The 17,444-nt window shown below is 46.8% G+C and overlaps 1 protein-coding gene across 1 annotated transcript; it reads left to right on the forward strand.

Moving 5' to 3' along the window:
• Positions 1–8,481: 8,481 nt before the first annotated feature.
• Positions 8,482–15,765, forward strand: SCNN1A (sodium channel epithelial 1 subunit alpha). Its single transcript, XM_005146650.3, has 13 exons — positions 8,482–8,575; positions 8,877–9,250; positions 9,680–9,935; positions 10,804–10,991; positions 11,744–11,844; positions 12,514–12,677; positions 13,005–13,103; positions 13,273–13,390; positions 13,633–13,711; positions 14,031–14,088; positions 14,210–14,265; positions 14,823–14,898; positions 15,121–15,765. The coding sequence occupies exons 1-13, from the start codon at positions 8,570–8,572 to the stop codon at positions 15,445–15,447; spliced, it is 1,902 nt and encodes a 633-aa protein (XP_005146707.3). The 5' UTR covers positions 8,482–8,569; the 3' UTR covers positions 15,448–15,765.
• Positions 15,766–17,444: the final 1,679 nt, after the last annotated feature.

Consider the following 17,444-nt stretch of genomic DNA (forward strand, 5'->3'; position numbering starts at 1 on the left):
ACATTTGCTTTTCATAGTAGCAGCAATCTTCTGCATTTACCACCTTCTCTGACCACCTGTCCTTCATCTAGACTTCACTGACATGAGCAATGATAAGCTACAAGGGATAATGAAGCTCCTGTAACATTCTGCACTCTCTCCCTCTCAAAAAAACCCAAACCAACCTGAACAAAAGAAAATCAATCAAACAATCAAACAAAGACAGAAAGGAGAAAGAGGAAAAGGGGAAGGAGAAAACAGAAAAGGACTGGTTTTTTCATTTCTCCAAGCTTCCAGCTCTATTACAACCACCCCCTACCTTGTGTCCCAGACAAAAGCAGGGGACACGTGCTTCCCTCCAGAGCCTGATGTGTCACACACTAAGTTAGCCCAGCTCCTCCTCACAGCTCAGCTGACTCCCAGGTCACTCTCCTCTTGAGCTTTAAAACGTGGCATCACATCCACCACTTTCCGCTTTGGGCAGGCCTGGGTTACACACTGCTCAGAGAAGCTCAGCTATTTTATTCCAGAGTTCCTTTAAGACTCTTGGACAAATGCCATTGCCCCCAGCAAGCTGTTACTGTTTGCTTTGTCAGTGTGTTGAACAACCTTTTCCACCGCTGCTTCAGTTTCAGACATGTTCATTGGTGAACCCCACCCTGCTGAAGAATGGGTCCTGCCACGTTGATCTCTTCACTCAACACTTACCACAGATGCAGGGATTTCTGCAATGGCCTTATCTCCCCTCTGGCCTCCTCTCACAGCCTGGTCATCCATCTGCCCCTCAGAACATCCGGCAGGTTCCTGATACCTGTCAAGAAAGATCTAATGTTAGTTTTGATTTCTTTTGCTAGTTGTTCCTTGAAGCTTTGCTTGACCTGACTGTCTTTCTGCATGTGAGGTGCTGAAGTTTGTATGCTTCTCTGCTCTTCCCATAGTAGCCAACTTCAGCTTTTTTTGATAGATGCTTTTTTCTGACTTCCTTTACTCCACTGAGCAATGCTTTCTGTTCCCCATGTGAAAGGTGTTCATTTTTCATGAGCATGCCTGGTTAGTAAGGATGGCAAAGGGCGACAGGAAGTTAATTCAGCTGATGAAAAGGAAAATTATAAGGGGTGGCACTTTTGGACAGACAGAAAAAAGCAGTTGTGGTTGGTGTTGGTATAGGCCATCAGTGCAGGGCAACAGGTCAAAACTACAAAGGCTGCCAAAGCAGAATGGGAAGAAGAGAAGACTGTTTCCAGAAGGCTGGAAATCAAGAGGTAGAGGGCAGGAACAGTGAAGACATCAAGTGAGAAAACAGGATTATGACCCTGATCCCTGGATGTCACATTGAGCAGGAGTGTGAGAAGCAAGAGAAATCGGCAACATTGCCCCAACAGGTACATTTGATGTGCTGATGTAGCATTCCAACAAGAAGTAGCAGAAGGGATTAAGGGTGATAGTGGAGAGCAGTTGCACAGGATTGTATGGGATGATAACACTGACATGTGGTGAGTCAAAGTAATGACTGTCAGTGAAGCAGGGCAGCACTGTCCAATGCTGATGGATAACTATGAAGAGCTCCAAACCCTCCAACCCAACCAAATAGGTTGGGCCAATGACAATAAGGTGCAGCAAAGGAAGGAAAAATTACTACAAAGGCAGGAAAGACAGCATGACATTGTTTAAAGAGATTGTGGAATAACTTCAGCCTCCTGTGCTGCAAACTGTCTGGCATGAGTCATCTTCTGGGAGACATATAACTTGCCAGCACATATTTCAGTGTCACTAGGCAATGCAGGCCCTCCCACCATAACCAGGTGCAGTCCTTGGGAAAGGAGGGCACAGTTGTCTTTCTGAGTTCACTCACCTCCGTTCTTTCCATTCAGCTCCCTCTTCTTCCCCTGTTTTCACCAGTACTTTTTACCGTTTTCTTTTCCCCTTTTTCAAATGCTTCTGAAGTCATGGCTTTGCTTAGTGCTGATTTCTTCAAGAATTGCTGGTTTCCTCTTTTGTGTATATACCTGAATCATTCCCACAGACTCCCTCCTCCCATGAAATACCATCAGCATTTTATTAAGTCCTTAGAATGAAAGATCAATTTTCCTCATCTGATAAATATGCACAGACTCATAACCAGGAGATATGCTGCAAATACTTTGAGATCCTTTATTTGCAGAGGACTTGGAAGGCAAACAGCCCCACACTCTGTGAAATGGGCCATTTTTCAAACTACAGGGGAATATTCTTTCTCTAAAACACTGCCCAGCAACATCTTGTGTCTTACTTGATGAGAACCTCCTTCTCACCCAAAAATTTGCCCAGGAGTATAAACTTCTTGGTATAGGAGATGTATCTGGAACAGCTGAACAGTCTTGAGATAGAATGAAAAGAGAAGTGACAGAATAGGACAGTGACTATAATGAAGAAATCCCACTCTTCTCAGTATCACCAGAAGTGGCCACATGGCTTGAGTAAGACTCATGTTTTGTTGGCCAACCTCTTCAGGAAGGGGAGGGAAGAAAAGGAGATATTAATCCAGATATTCTAGGCCCTTTATTTACAGGGGATAAACCTCCGATTACTTCATTATAAAAGACAAGACAAAGCCAAAGGGCATCCTACCACCTAATCCTTAACTTGAGTTTATCAAGGTGCATCTTGAAAAAGACATTCTGTTCTTTGCCTCATGGACCATTCCGGAGCTTCACACCACTGCTAGCCTGAGATCTTGAGAGGGAAAATATGAAATCTCTCAAGCAGAAGAATTAATTGAATGTGTCTAAACAATTAGAAAGGAGATGGGAAAGGGGGGTGATGCCTTCTGCTCTGCCTTTTCAGAAGGGTGTGGTGGGAAGCATTCCCTCAAGCCATTTGGCGATGAAATCTGGCCTTACCTATAAAAGAAACAAGATTTATAGACTAACGTATCTTCTTAAGGGCTTAATTCCTTATGGATTCCCTTTTTTGGCATAACTTTTGGTTTATATTCCAGAGAAGGAGACATCACCATCACCAGAGCAAAGCCAGGCAGCAGAAGCAACATGAAACCACCAAGGCAGGAGTGACTGAGGGGTGCACCTGGAGAATTACCTGAAGCAGTATCAAAACCAGAGGTAAACATAAACTAGGTTGTCCCAACATCAGCTCCAGCAAAGCTCCAGGCGGGCAGCAGCAGGTGTGTGTGTCTATCAAGCAAATGCTTGCTGTGCTGTGCTAGGCTCAGAGAGTGACCAGAACCAATCCTGCAGGTGTTGGTATCAAAACTGGTCTGAGGTGGCTGCGTCTGCCTCCAGTTCCCAACAATAGGCAGGAGAGATGAGGAAAGGGGTGGGGACACAGGGGAGTCATGTGGTTGTGATAATACTTATATTGTTAGGGCTGGAATGAGGAAATGACAGGTTTCAGCTGGGGAGAAGAGGGCAGGTGGGGGGAACCTCAAGGAGGTTTCATCTTGACCACTCTACTTAGTAATTGCTCCAGAAATCAGTCCTATAGTGTTGCTTGCTGCTGTTTCAGCCTAGACTGTACACCTAGCTTCCAGATGGGTATTGGACTTGGCTTAGTAACCTATTGCAATAGGACTGGGCTGAGACTGGTATCTGGGGAGTGGTCAATCCTGCATGGCTCTGGCTGAATGATCCTAGGTGAGACCCTGAATATAGGGACTGTGCAGCAGAAGCAGAGCTTGAAGGCCCATTTTCAGTGATTTTCTCATGGAGGGTGGGTCACTAGCAGCAAAGGTGGCAGCTGACTCAGACACAAAGTAGTATGGCTAGTGTACCATGGGGTCTGGTCACTGGGCTGCTTCAGCACCTAGACTGATTCAGCATTTGCAGGAAGCAATATCCCTCATCCTGCAATGCAGACAACAGATGGGAGTCACTCCATTTTTCAGGAGCTAATTCAGATATTCCAGCAGAGGCAGAGGATGAGTAGCCACTACCCAGGCTCTCCTCTGCTCTTCATAATGCATTGCAATATGCAAACAGCAACAAAAGAGGATCCATCTAGGTCTTCTGGGGTCTGCTCATGTTGACTTCATTCTCCTAGGAGGAGAGGCTGGATTCCCTCCACACCATTCCCAACAGGATTTGCTTTAGCTATACAATACCATTTTTGTGAGCTGTACCCTGTAGTTTCCCACTTTTCATGCTGAAAGACAGGGATAACACACACTGTTTCATTGTTCCCCTAGGACTCCCATTTGTGCCACCAGAACAGTTCTGCTCCTACAAGGTAAAACAAATAATAATGCATTGAAAAGCAGCCTCCTTGGGATGCAAAGGAGTGGGAATGCATACATGGACATACTCTTGCTGCTGTAGTATCACTGCTTGTCTGGGACAGACACCACTGCTGCCTGGCAAGTTACATCAGCAGCAAGGGAGAAAGCATTCAACAGCCCATTGAATTGGTTTGCAAATCCCTGATGGCTTTTTAATAATGATCCTCTTTAGGGAACACCACCTTTGCCTCAAGGAAGTCCATGAATCCTGGGTCAAAAACTCACTGCTGAAAAGCAACAGCAGCACAAAGTTAGTCTCATATCTGCCCATCTTTATCAGCTACTAGGTGGTGCTTCTTTGGCCACATACTTCAGTTAAACTTATGGCACCATCCACACTGCTATTCCTTGACTGTCTACTGTCTGGGTTGCTAGTTTTAATGCAGAAAAATATACTCAGATGTACAGCTGATTAGTTGTAGCTAATCCAGAAATAATCACTGGTTTCTATCTTGTAAACAGGAAATTACATATACGGATATACAAAAGAATTAAACTGATTGGAGGTCTTTCAAGTAGTTTAAAAACATCTATCATTTGCTACACTTGGAATCTAGACCAGATGGGAAGAGCCTTCTCTTTTTTCCCTACACAGTAAAGGTGCGTTGAAAAAAGTTTGTTCCATTTAAAAATGTTGTGTGCACACAATGTGTGATCATTATCACATTCCTACCTGGGCAGATAATAGATAGAGCTGGTAAGGAAACATTTCCAATTCGATGCCATAAAAAATGATTCATGTTTACTCAAAGGTTGTTCAGTAGCAATAAAAAGCAATCATGCAGTCAGTTTGTGAAGATACAGTATACAGAAGCACTGCCCAGAACAACAGGGTGCTTCCAATTTCAAAAGGGAAGGATCTAGTGACAAGCATCTGAGAGAAAAGGATCTTTACAGTCTAAAGCTCCTTGGATTTAAAATGTTGTCAGAGATGAAGCAAATACTATGAATCAAAACTTCCACCAAGGATTTGCATGGAAGATCTTTCCTCCTAATGCAAGACTTGGGATTTCAGAAGAACATTTATCCCATAATTGCTGAGCCTGACTGGGGGTGGGGGAAACTACCATCAGTGTGAAAACCCAGTGACATCTGGTGTGACTCACCTTGGTAGGTCAATACATCAAATAACATCCAGAAGCTTGTGGATGAGCAAAATCCTCAAAAGACTCTTGTGGTGAGGGACATTTGAGACAGGGGTGCCTCTAATCCCTTGAATTATCAACAGGAGTCTTCTGCAAGCTACACTAATAATTCCATGCCACTGTCTTCCATTACACTGAAGTGTGTCTGAGGAGAATGGTACCATTTATGACTGACAGGCTTGGTCAGAAGTTGGTCACTTGAATGGTCCAGTTCATTTATGCATTGGCGGAAAACAGTAGAATAAAAAGGGAATATGTAAGTAATAAAAAAACCCTGAAGAGTTATCAACTTTTGATGCTGCAAATGGAGATTGAGACTGGCACCTGAGAAGGCAAGAGATCTGTTGTTTGCATGGTTTCTAGCATCTGGGGAAATCAAGTGGTAACTGTGGTTGTGAGCTGACAGTCAATCTGCAGCACATCTCTGTGGCCAGGGGAGCAGAATCCCAGAATCCCAAGGGTTGGAAGGGACCTCAAAAGATCATCTAGTCCAACCCCCCTGCAAGAGCAGGGTAACCTAGAGTACATCACACAGGAACTTATCCAGGCGGGCCTTGAATATCTCCAATGTAGGAGACTCCACAACCCCCCTGGGCAACCTGTTCCAGTGCTCTGTCATTTACAAAGCCATGGCCAAAGAACAATATTCCTATGACTGAAGTGACTGGAAGTCACCTCAGGGCTGATATGTGCTCTGAGGTGTGCCACAACAGTAGATAATGTATGGCAGCCTTGAGCAGCAAAGCGGCATGAGAAAGAGGGAAAAGGGGAATTGCTTAGATCAGGGCTGACATGGCAGCTGGAAATGGTGAAAGAGCCAGCAAGATGTTTGTTTAGTTATTTCCAACCCTATGGAAAAAGTCTTCTAAAATATAAAGCAAATATTTATCTAGATGTGCATGTGCTTTAGACTGTCATTCAGATACAGCAAATCCAGATGTTTGAGGTTTTAAATATTCCTCAAGTCAAAAGAAATACAGAAATACAAGTTACCTTTTTTTCACACCTAGCAAAAAGGACTATGTTTCTGAACTCATTTCCAAAGATCAGTGGAAGACTATTTAAACCGCTTTAAAATACTGTGGAAATCAGAGAATGCCTAACAATTAGCACTACCAAATTCAGCTGTAGTTGCTTTTTGGGTGCTGTTGACTTAAATGAGTATAAAATGGGCATTTTCAGGGGCAAAATCATTTTTGTTATTGCATTAAGACAGAGGTGCAATTCTGGTATGAGGGAGATAGGTTTTGGAGGATGCTCCATTAGTGTAGGAAATCACACTAATGTCAGTCAGTCAAACAAGTTATAAACATGCTCTCTATGAAGTGACTTGGTTACGTGTTACACTGGTAATTGTAAACACCAATGATGCATAATTGTTAGTACCTCTGTGTATGTTCTGAGTTTAATGCATAGGCTACAAGGCTGGTTCAAAAGGCTGATGTGTATCTTCAGGGATTCTCCAGGTCTACCTGAGTACATAGACAAACAGCATAAGTCACGAAGAGCTCACACCCTCCCGCTAAATGGCATCTCCTACTGGCGCTGCCCAGGATGGAATACAGAGCTGCATGGACCATCACTCCAACCCAGAAGGGCATTTTTAATGCTCTGAGGAAGCTGCTTTGTAATTGGCATTTAGTAATAGTAATAATAGTTCATCCCCCCTCCATCCCTCCCACATTTATAGATATAGATTGGACATAATGAAGAAGCTCTTCCCTGTGAGGCTGCTGAGGCACTGGCACAAGTTGCCCAGAGAAGCTGCAGCTGCCCCATGCCTGGCAGTGTTCAAGGCCAGGCTGAATGGGGCTTGGAGCAATCCGGACTAGTGGAAGGTGTCCTTGCCTGGGGCAGGGGATTGGAACTGGATGAGCTTTAAGGTCCCTCCCAGCCCAAACCATTCCATGATTTGGCAACTCATCTTTGATGAAGGTTCAAAATAAATCACTTGAGACACAGTTTAGAACTGCAGAAGGAGAAATACTTCTGCTTTGCATTGCTTTTTGTCACAGGACAGAGCTAAAGGAAAGCTCTAAGTTGTGGCTGTAGGTTTGTAACAAGCATCTGTCACAAGGCTGTTCCTGGCACGCTGTCACTTAACTGCCAGCCTCAAAAGTGTACTGCTTGCCATTTTCAAGCATGGTATTTTGCAATATGAAGAGGTAAAAGTGGCTGTGTATTTTGAGTCACTAACCAAACCATTGCTTGCTTCAATAAGGATCAAAACTCAGTGGCAGACGACTGGTCTGGAGCAGGTATTCATAAAGGAAAGAAAGAAGTGAAAACCTCAGAGAGAGATAGATGAGAGAAAACCATTTGGGGAAAAGCCTGGGAAAGAGGTTCCAGTGTTCTAATGGCAGAGGGGTGTTTGGGACTTCTGGTCACTTTTGGCTTTGGGGTATTCATTTCCGTGTCTGAGGAAACACTGCAAGGCTTTGGGTAACACCGAAGGCCTGGATTTTCTGGGCACAGTGAAACAAGCTCCCACTCATGGCTGGGCCGGGTAGTTCTGGTTAGGAAACGATTCTTCAGTTCATGAACCAGCAAGGCGATGCTACCTCATGCTGATCCCTGTGCCGCCACTAGCCTTCTCTGCCCAGCCCAGCCCTCTTTGCTGCTCTCACCCCAAACTCTCCATCGCCCTCAACTTTGCCTTGGGAAAGCACAATTTGGCGATTAAAGCCACGGAGGAGCCCTCACCCTGTCACCCCAACTGAGTGCTGCCTTCGGGACGAGCGCTACCAGCTTGCTTTCTGCATCACCTCGGCTCGCTGGGACGCCGCGTCTCCGCTGGCTGGGGGTGGGAGGAAGATGAGGAGGAGGGACCGGCTGCTCCGCACCACACCTGGCTGGGGCAGGCTACCCTCGGGCCTTGACACCCCCCAGACACCCCCGGCGCCTCCCCAGTGCCTCGGCCGCGAACATTTGATAGTTTAAAGAGGCTTTTCTTCCTCGGGAGCGGCGCCCGGGGGGAAGGGGCAGAGGAGGGAGGAAGGAAGGGAAGGGAGAAGGGGCGGGCGGGGAGAGGCTGGCAGGGCAGGAGCCGGGCGGGGTGCTGGCTCCAACTGGAAAGGAACCGGTCCCAGCCCAGCCGGGGACGCTGCGGGAGAGCCGGCAGCGCTCCGGGAGAGCACACCGGCACCGGCACCGGCCCCAGCAGCCGCCGGCGGCCATGGGAGTCAGTGTCGGGGGGCCGGGCAGGGGTCGTGGCTGAGGGAGGGCAGCGGGAGGGACGAGGGGCTGCTCGATGGGGGACGATCTGCGCCGTCACCTGAGGGAGAGGAGGGCTTGGGGGGAGGGATAGGAGCGAGTGCATGGAAGGCTGGGGACCTGCAGCCTGGGATGTGGTGGGGAAGGAGAGGATGAAGGCACCGAGTTTTCGCTAAGGTGGTGATGCAGGGACAGTTTTTGCACCGGGAAAGGTCGTCTGGAGCCACAGTCTTGCAGGGCTAGCCCTTAATTCTGAGTTTGTGCTGTAGGGTGGGTCTGTGAAGACGGGGAAGATGCCAGAAGGAGAGAAAACAAGGCAATGTAAGCAAGAAGAGGAGCAGCAGCAGAAGGAAGAGAAGCGGGAGGGTCTCATCGAGTTCTACAGTTCCTACCAGGAGCTATTCCAGTTCTTCTGCAGCAACACAACCATCCACGGGGCTATCCGCTTGGTGTGCTCCAAGAAAAACAAGATGAAGACAGCCTTCTGGACTGTTCTTTTCTTTCTCACCTTCGGCTTAATGTACTGGCAGTTTGGGATCCTCTACAGGGAGTACTTCAGCTACCCTGTCAATCTCAACCTCAACCTTAACTCCGACAGGCTGACTTTCCCAGCCGTGACGCTATGTACCCTCAATCCCTACAGGTAAGAAATAGACTGTTCTATAGACAGCCCCAGAGCTGTTAACTGTCTTGATTTTTGCAGGCGTAGGATAAAAGCAGGTAATCCTCCTGTTCTTCTCATAGTCCTTGACTGTCCCCTTCTATAGCAGTGCCAGTGGGAAGGACACTTTTCATGGGCCTTTACTGCTGCAGGGCTTTCATAGTAAGGCATGTTACTTTAGGCAACTATTTGGTATGTTAGCAGGCTGCCCTGTAAACTGCCACAAGGCAAAACCAGATGTGTTTACTTCTCTCCTACAAGGATGGTAGCCTCCAGCAAGGGCTTGAATTTGCAGCTGGTGGCAGAAATGTCCTGAATCATGACAGCAAACCTTGCCAAATGTCCTATTCAGAATTGTTTCTGTGCATCCATCCCTAAGCGTCTGGGCTCCTCTTTCCACTCCGTGTATAGATACAGCGCCATCCGGAAGAAGCTGGATGAGCTGGACCAAATCACCCACCAGACACTGCTAGACCTTTATGACTACAACATGTCTCTGGCACAAAGTGACTGGTCCACACTGTCCACACGGAAGCGTAGCTCAAGGAGCCTGCTCCATCATGTCCAGCGCCATCCGCTGCGAAGGCAGAAGCGGGATAATGTAGTCAACTTGCCAGAGAATAGTGCCTCAGTGGACAAGAACGACTGGAAAATTGGCTTTGTTCTGGTGAGATCCCTAGATACCTTGTGTCCTACCCACTGCAATCTCTGCTTAGATACTTCTGTCTTGTTAGAACCTAGGCTATGCTTTTCCTTACATACAAGTCTGATTGACCTGCACTGGCTTTTGCTAAAGGAAGATAAAGGTAGAGCTGAATCTTTTGCTCAATGCAATCCTGTTCCCCAAGTCCTGTCCCTGTCCATGCAGGCCCCAGGAGACTTGTCCACAGGAATGCCCATCTTTTCCCAGGTGGAGCAGGGAAACCTTGTCTTTCCTGAAGACATCATCAGCCTTGCACTTGCCTTTGGAGAGCCATTTATTAACCTCAACCTCAGTGTTGCTCAATAATAGCAAAGGGGAAAGTATTGAATGGCTGCGGGTCACATGAAACAGTCATAGTCACACTTGCTCCTAGGTAGCAGCTTCTTCACCCCAGGGTATCTGTGTTTGCATTTAAAAAGAAAGGCACTGAAGGACTGAAGCTGATCACTTACCTGTTAAGTGGTGCTCCCACAGGATCACAAAGGTTTTTCTGGACACACCCTGAAGGAAGGGCTCCCCACACAAGAATTTAAAGCTTCTGGGTTTATAGAATGTAGAATTTATGTGCAGATCACCCTGACCCCTCACTGTAACTTGCTGCCTCTTGGGTTTTAACTCAGCTTTGCTCGTTCTACTGGTGTTTTCCTTCCTCCAAGGAGCTGCCCTGGATTTTCTTTTCCACATCTTGTTGATCACCTTTTGGTTGAGCACAGGAGCCCTGTGGAGCACTTCCCTGCCCATGCTGAGGGTACAGCTAATCCATAGGCACAACCTCACCTCCTGAGCAAGACTTCTTTGACACAGTTGGTTTTCTCCCTTCTCCTCTTAACAGTGCAGTGAAAACAACAAGGACTGTTTCAATCAGGCGTACTCCTCCGGGGTGGATGCCGTGCGAGAATGGTACAGCTTTCACTATATCAATATCCTAGCGCAGATGCCTGATGCAAAAGCCCTGGATGAGTCTGACTTTGAGAATTTCATTTATTCTTGCCGCTTCAATGATGCAACGTGTGACAAGGCGTAAGTGCTGGAAACATCCCACTGAGTCTTCCTAAAAACACCTGTGGTTTGTGCCTGGGTCCAGAGGGAATCAAGGAATCTACATTAGCCAACCTCTTTCCCATGGTGGGATCTTTCCTTATTCAGATCCCATTGTCTCAAAGGATGTTTCCTGTGGGTTGTGCTCACCAGGGCCACAGTTTCTGACCCAAAACTATGGACCTCAGATGGTTTCGCCTTTTCCTGGGTCTCACAGAAATGAAATACACCGGTACAAAGCCCAGAGTGGGTCCAGATACATCAGTCTACACTGGTAGAGTGGTAAAGTGGTGCATGCAGCAGGGGGAGAGGAGAGACTGGTTACAAAAAGATGGTAAAAAATATCCCACTTCTCTGCTACCGTTATTGGTCAAAAAGCCCCAAAGAGGTAGTGGAATGAAACCCATCAGCAAGGGAGGTAAAGAGGTGGGAAGAGCTAAGAGTTTTGTCAATATTAGGAAGGTTATACAGTAATTGCTAGGACTGCTAAAACCCATTTGGGCTCGCAAGAGTTAGCAGTATGACAAACCTGGGGTAAAAACCTGGCCAGCTCCAGCACATTTTAATTGCTTTTCTCATTCAGGCAAGTTTACATAACAAATACTGCCCACATGCTGTAAGCCCCTCTCTGCAGGTGGAAAAGAGTTGTTCCTCTCAGAAAGCCCTTACCCCTTGGTCTCACAGCCCTTTGCAGCCCTTCTCATCCAGAGTGAATGTTTCTGTTCCCCTCTCAGGAATTATACCCACTTCCATCATCCTTTTTATGGGAACTGCTATACCTTTAACGACAACAGCAGCAGCCTGTGGACATCTTCGATGCCTGGCATCAGTAATGGTAGGTGAGAGGCAGTCTTTGGTAAGAACAGCTCAGCTCTGTCTTCTCCAGGAGTTAAAGGCATCCTGCTGTGCTTGATGCTGGTGGTGGCAGATTGCAGCTGTGTCTGTCTTGCCCAAGGTCTGTTTTCATCCATGTGGAGATGGCTGCCTCATAAACATGGCTGTCCCTCACTGATGCCCCACTGAATTCACTCTCTTCCATCCGTGCCTGACCCTTACATTCCTTGCTCCCTCTGGACTTGTTCTAGCCCTTCCTGAAGCCCCCTGTTGAGCTGTAATACTGTGCTCCTGAGGTCCAGGTCTTCACTTTCTCCATTTTCCTGTTTCCAGCAACTGGCCTGTTTGTGTTCCCAACCCCTCTGAAAACTCTTTAGGCAAAGTGTTCAGGCTTTTCTTCTATCCAGCTCAGTCTCTCCCCAAAATCTCTTCCCAGGTCTGCTTTTTTCTAAGCCACAGTGAAGAAACAGTATTCTCTGGATAGTCCTGGAGCCTCCAGCTATATCTCTGGCTTCCCTCCAGCCACCCTCAGTCACTGCCCAGCTTCACTACAACCTGGTTGAGGTTTCTCTTCCTTTATGTCTTATGGACTCATTGTAACCATTCTGCCCTCTCCCTTCTCCCACATGATGGCCAGCCATGACTTCCCTTCTCTCTGACATACCCTCAGGTCTCTCTCTGGTGGTCCGCACTGAACAGAATGATTTCATCCCTCTGTTGTCCACGGTGACAGGAGCCAGGGTCATGGTCCATGATCAGAATGAACCAGCCTTCATGGATGATGGGGGTTTCAACGTGCGCCCTGGTATTGAGACCTCCATCAGCATGAGAAAGGTGAGGAAGCAGCAGAGATAAGACCTGGGGTTACAGGGGAGATTCAACCTGGTGAATAGATACAGGTGGGTTACCATGGACCCAGTGTGTTCTAAGTGATGGGATTAATCACATGGAGTGAAGGGAGGCAAAGAGCAGCTTACCAGTCTACACAAGAAGCATTTGGCTCCAGTTTATCAGTGAACAATTAAATGGAGAAAAGTAGGTGAAGCTTCAGCCCAAGAAAAGCTATCAGCAGATACTGATGGACAAGCAGTGTGTGTCATGGAAGTGCCAGAGAACAGCAAAGTGCCAGTCATTCTGTGCAGTGACTCTTTGATGTTTTAGGAGATGACTGTGCGTCTTGGGGCCAGTTACAGTGATTGCACAGAGGATGGCAGTGACGTGCCAGTGCAAAATCTGTACTCATCCCGCTACACGGAACAGGTAACTCATCATCAGTGTTCCCATGCCACCTTGTTTCTCTACTTTCCTGAAATGCTTCCATCCCCTAACAGCCATGCTTGCCTGTGGGCTCTGTAATACTATGATGTGATACCCATTGTAGAGGGTTTGGTTCCCTTGTTCAGCCTTTTCCACCTTGTATGCCTCCCAGGTCTGCATTCGCTCCTGTTTTCAGCTCAACATGGTAGAGCGCTGTGGCTGTGCATATTACTTCTATCCCTTACCCACTGGAGCAGAGTACTGTGATTACACAAAACACGTAGCCTGGGGTAAGTGGACAGAAGGAGGAGTAAAGCTCATGCCCACCTAAACCTGTCTGGTCCACCTCATATACATCTCCTCATTCTCTTCAATGAGCTTCCTGGTGTGGGACATCCAAAAGACATTTCTGTCTTAGATGGTTATGCCCTCTGAGCCTGTGGAAGGAAACCTTCTCTACATTCCCCTTGCACATCATCTTTTGCATGCAGATACTATGAGCTTACCTGGATTTACTTTCTCTGCTGTTTAGGCTACTGCTATTACAAACTCCTGGCTGAGTTCAAAGCTGACGTGCTGGGCTGTTTCCACAAGTGTCGGAAACCTTGCAAGTAAGTTGGATCATCAGTCAGGAGGAGTGGGAAATCTTTATTTCTGGAGGTGTTGGAAAGCATTTCCTGACCAGAGCGAAAGCTTGAGTCAGTAGCTGAACTGCAACCCAGAACGGTATTTCTCCCACCAGGAAGCCAAAATAGCTGAGGAACATCAGTGTCAGCTTGGGGATGAGCTCCTGAGGACTGTGCAGAAGCATGGTGGGAAGTGGGCAGAACTTCAGCATGGGAGGGAGCTTCCAGGTGTGCCTGGAGATTGAGAGACCTGGTCTTGTGCCTTCTACAGCTTCAGCAGCTAATACAGCCTTTTGTCTTCCAGAATGACTCAATACCAGCTCTCAGCTGGATACTCCCGCTGGCCTTCCGCAGTCTCAGAGGTAAGAAGAGGGTGTCCTGGCTTCTCAGCACTGGTCTCACCTCCCATTTAGCCCTTCCTCAACTAAATGTACAAGAAGTGGCTGTGATGCTGTAATGCAATTTATTGCACTCTCATTTCAGGACTGGGTTTTTTACGTGCTTTCACAACAGAACAAATACAATATCACATCCAAGAGGTGAGAGCCCCTGCACAGAGGTTGTGTCCAAACCAGATGCTATCCCAGTGGAGTGTGTGTGTTGGGAAGGGGCAGAATTAAGATTAAATCACTGATACAAAGAGATTAGGCATGGGACCCATGGACAAGGCCAGTGGATTTGAATCAAAGTAGAGATAAACTGAAACTTCAACAAGAAAAGGGAACTCAGGTGGAGAATCTGGAAAGGGTCAGATGCTAGTATGAGAACAGTAAGCTGCAGGTGGCTGCCTTGTGGTCTGGACTCACAGTAAGTGCTTGTGGAAGACTGGGAAGCAGAGCCATGCAGGATCTTGTTCTTAGCCATCGTAGGACACCAGAAACATTGGGTTTCACAATGCAGTCTCAGAAACGCACTGCAAGTACCAAAGTGTGTATCCTGCAGAATGAGGGAACTGCAGAGATTGGGAAAAGCCTCTCTGGGTGGTGTATGTGGGAAGAGAACATGGGGCAGAAGGGGACAGAGAAGACAATTACACCTGGTGTATAAAGGTAAAGATTGTGGCTTTGGGGTGACTAAACCTCATCTTTATTTACAGGAATGGAGTTGCCAAAGTGAATATCTTTTTTGAGGAGTGGAACTACAAGACCAATGGGGAGTCTCCAGCCTTCACGGTACACGTTCTACTGCCATGTCCTCTCTAGCCACCCATTCCCCCATGATGTATGGAATATTGGCAGGCATTTTTTCCAGCATTGTTGGTTATTGAGTCTCTTTTCCTATGGCAGGGTGGGAGGAAGCCCCCAGCACCACAGGGCACTGCTAGTGGGAGCAGGCAGGGAGGAAAAAGGTTCAAACAAGGGTTGCCCTCACTGGCCTTTCTCCATCTCTTGCAGGTAGTGACTCTGTTGTCCCAGTTTGGAAACCAGTGGAGTCTCTGGTTTGGATCCTCTGTCCTGTCTGTGATGGAGCTTGCAGAGCTGGTTCTAGATTTCATCGCCATCACCTTAATCTTGGCTGTACGCTGGTTCCGTTCTCAGCAGCAGCTCTCTCCCTCAGGACCCCCTCCAAACAGTCACGATAATGCCGCTTTCCAAGATGAGGCACCAGCTCTTAGTGCTCCACACCGCTTCACTGTTGAGGCTGTAGTGACCATGCTGCCATCCTACAACAGCCTGGAACCACGTGGGCCAAGCAGAGATGGTGAGGTGGGACACGAGTGAGGCATTGGCTTATTTACAGTTCAAATGGGTGGCAGTTGGAGCAGAGGCTGCACACTTTGTCTGTGGGACCTGCATTTCCTTCTTTCGGGGTTCACTGCTTTCACTGCTTGTAGGTGAATTCTTCAGTCTCATAAAATACTATTGCTCTGGGAATCACCATGGATGAGAGTTGATCTAGTGTATGTATGGGGAAGATGTCCACTTAGTTTCCTTACACTCCTTGCATCTGTACACCTATACATGCATGCTTTCTTTTCCCTGCAACAAGGATGCTGCCACAGTTCTGATCTGTCATTCATTAAAGAGGTTTGGCAGGCATGACTGACCTCCTCTCTGGTATGACAAAGGATGGTAATGTAGTCTCAGCAGGCTGAGCTTCTTTAAGCTTTTCCTAAGGTTGGAAACTGGTTGCTCTCATTCTTAATGCCCAGCTCTGATCCTAAGACCAAGCCACTTACCCTTTTCTACCCCTGAGGAGAGGCTACTTGTATAGCCCTAAGACATGACAGCCACTGACATAACCTCCATTTATATTACACACAATACTCTGGGGAGGTGGTTGATACTTGCTGACACTCTTGGGTCATGACAAAACACCCTGGTAGAATAAGGTCTCCTTTTTCAAACTGGGTACATGGCTCTGGTAGATCTTGGTTGCTTGGTTGACTAGCAGTCTCCTTCCTTGCAATACACCATACATGTGTATGTCCAGGTATTTAATTGTTTGCCAAAAGGTCTAGGATAAACTGATTTCTACAGTTGCTTGTCACTCCCTGCTTTGAAGGGGGAAAGCAAAAGTGTCTTTGATAGGATTATGCACACTCACAAAAACAGTATCTCTGCTGCCATGAGGTCCTGCAAAAGAGCATCATAGAGGTCATGCAGCGCCTGCTCTGCTCCACTCATCCCTTCCCTGGTATACACACAGAGGGTTCGCTGAGGATTGTAAAGCACAGGAGAAGAGCTGCATGCTTTCATCTAAAATCCTTCCTGAGCAAGCTTTAGCCTATTGGAACAGACCATATAGGCAATCAAGGCTCAAAGATAAGGCTCAGGAACTAATTTGGAGGTCTTCACATAAGAGCACACATCTCTTGCAGTGAGCTTGCCATAGTATTTTTTACAAATACTGTCTTCTGCTGCAATGGTGTTTACACAGCACTTTGTGGGGTATCAAGAGAGCAAGGGTGATGTCCTTAACAAACAGGATTATCCACTCGACTGGACTCAAACACAAATACCAGAATTCAGGTGTATAGTTTAGGCAAAGACCTGTGTTACCGTGGACCAAATCACATTGCAAACAGCCTCTTTTTCTTATGATTAACTTGGTTTTAAATTCAAAACTTCAGGTTTTTTTCAAAATTAAGGTAGACACACTGCCCTTGGGAAGATGGAGGATTTTACTGCAGCTTATAAACTGTTGCCTAATTCTTCCCTTTAAGATGCTAAACACATACTTGTACTGCTTTTGCTTGATTACCTAAATGCACTTTTCACTTCCCAGCAGAGGATGATTTTCTTCCTCCTCACACTATGTTCATCATTACAGAAACATTTATGGGTTTTCAAACTTTATCCGAGTGCTCAGCTGATGACCCTTGTTGGAAGGTGAATATGATGTCTCTGCTGGGAACAGAGGCAAAGTGAGTCAGGAGGTGTCATTCAGCAAGGAGGACAGTCCAAGCAGGAGGGAAAGCCCTGCAACTGTGGGCACTTAAGAGTTACGGGAACATGTATTCGCATGGGAGGCCACCACTGGAAAATCAAACATGATAAAAAATCCACTTTCTGCATTCATGGATGATTTTAAGGGACACAGAAGAGAGTGAGTAATGAAAGAATGAAATCTCAAACTTGACTTAACAAAGGGACTTTCATGTTCTGTAAAAACACTGCCCAAGGAGCAGAGTTAAAGCTGGGGTTAGTGGCTAAAGCAAAAACAACTTTGGTCACAATTAAAGTAAGACAAACAGAGGAGTTTGGATGTTGCACCC

Source organism: Melopsittacus undulatus, chromosome 2 (assembly GCF_012275295.1).
Source record: "Melopsittacus undulatus isolate bMelUnd1 chromosome 2, bMelUnd1.mat.Z, whole genome shotgun sequence".
Taxonomy (NCBI): domain Eukaryota; kingdom Metazoa; phylum Chordata; class Aves; order Psittaciformes; family Psittaculidae; genus Melopsittacus; species Melopsittacus undulatus.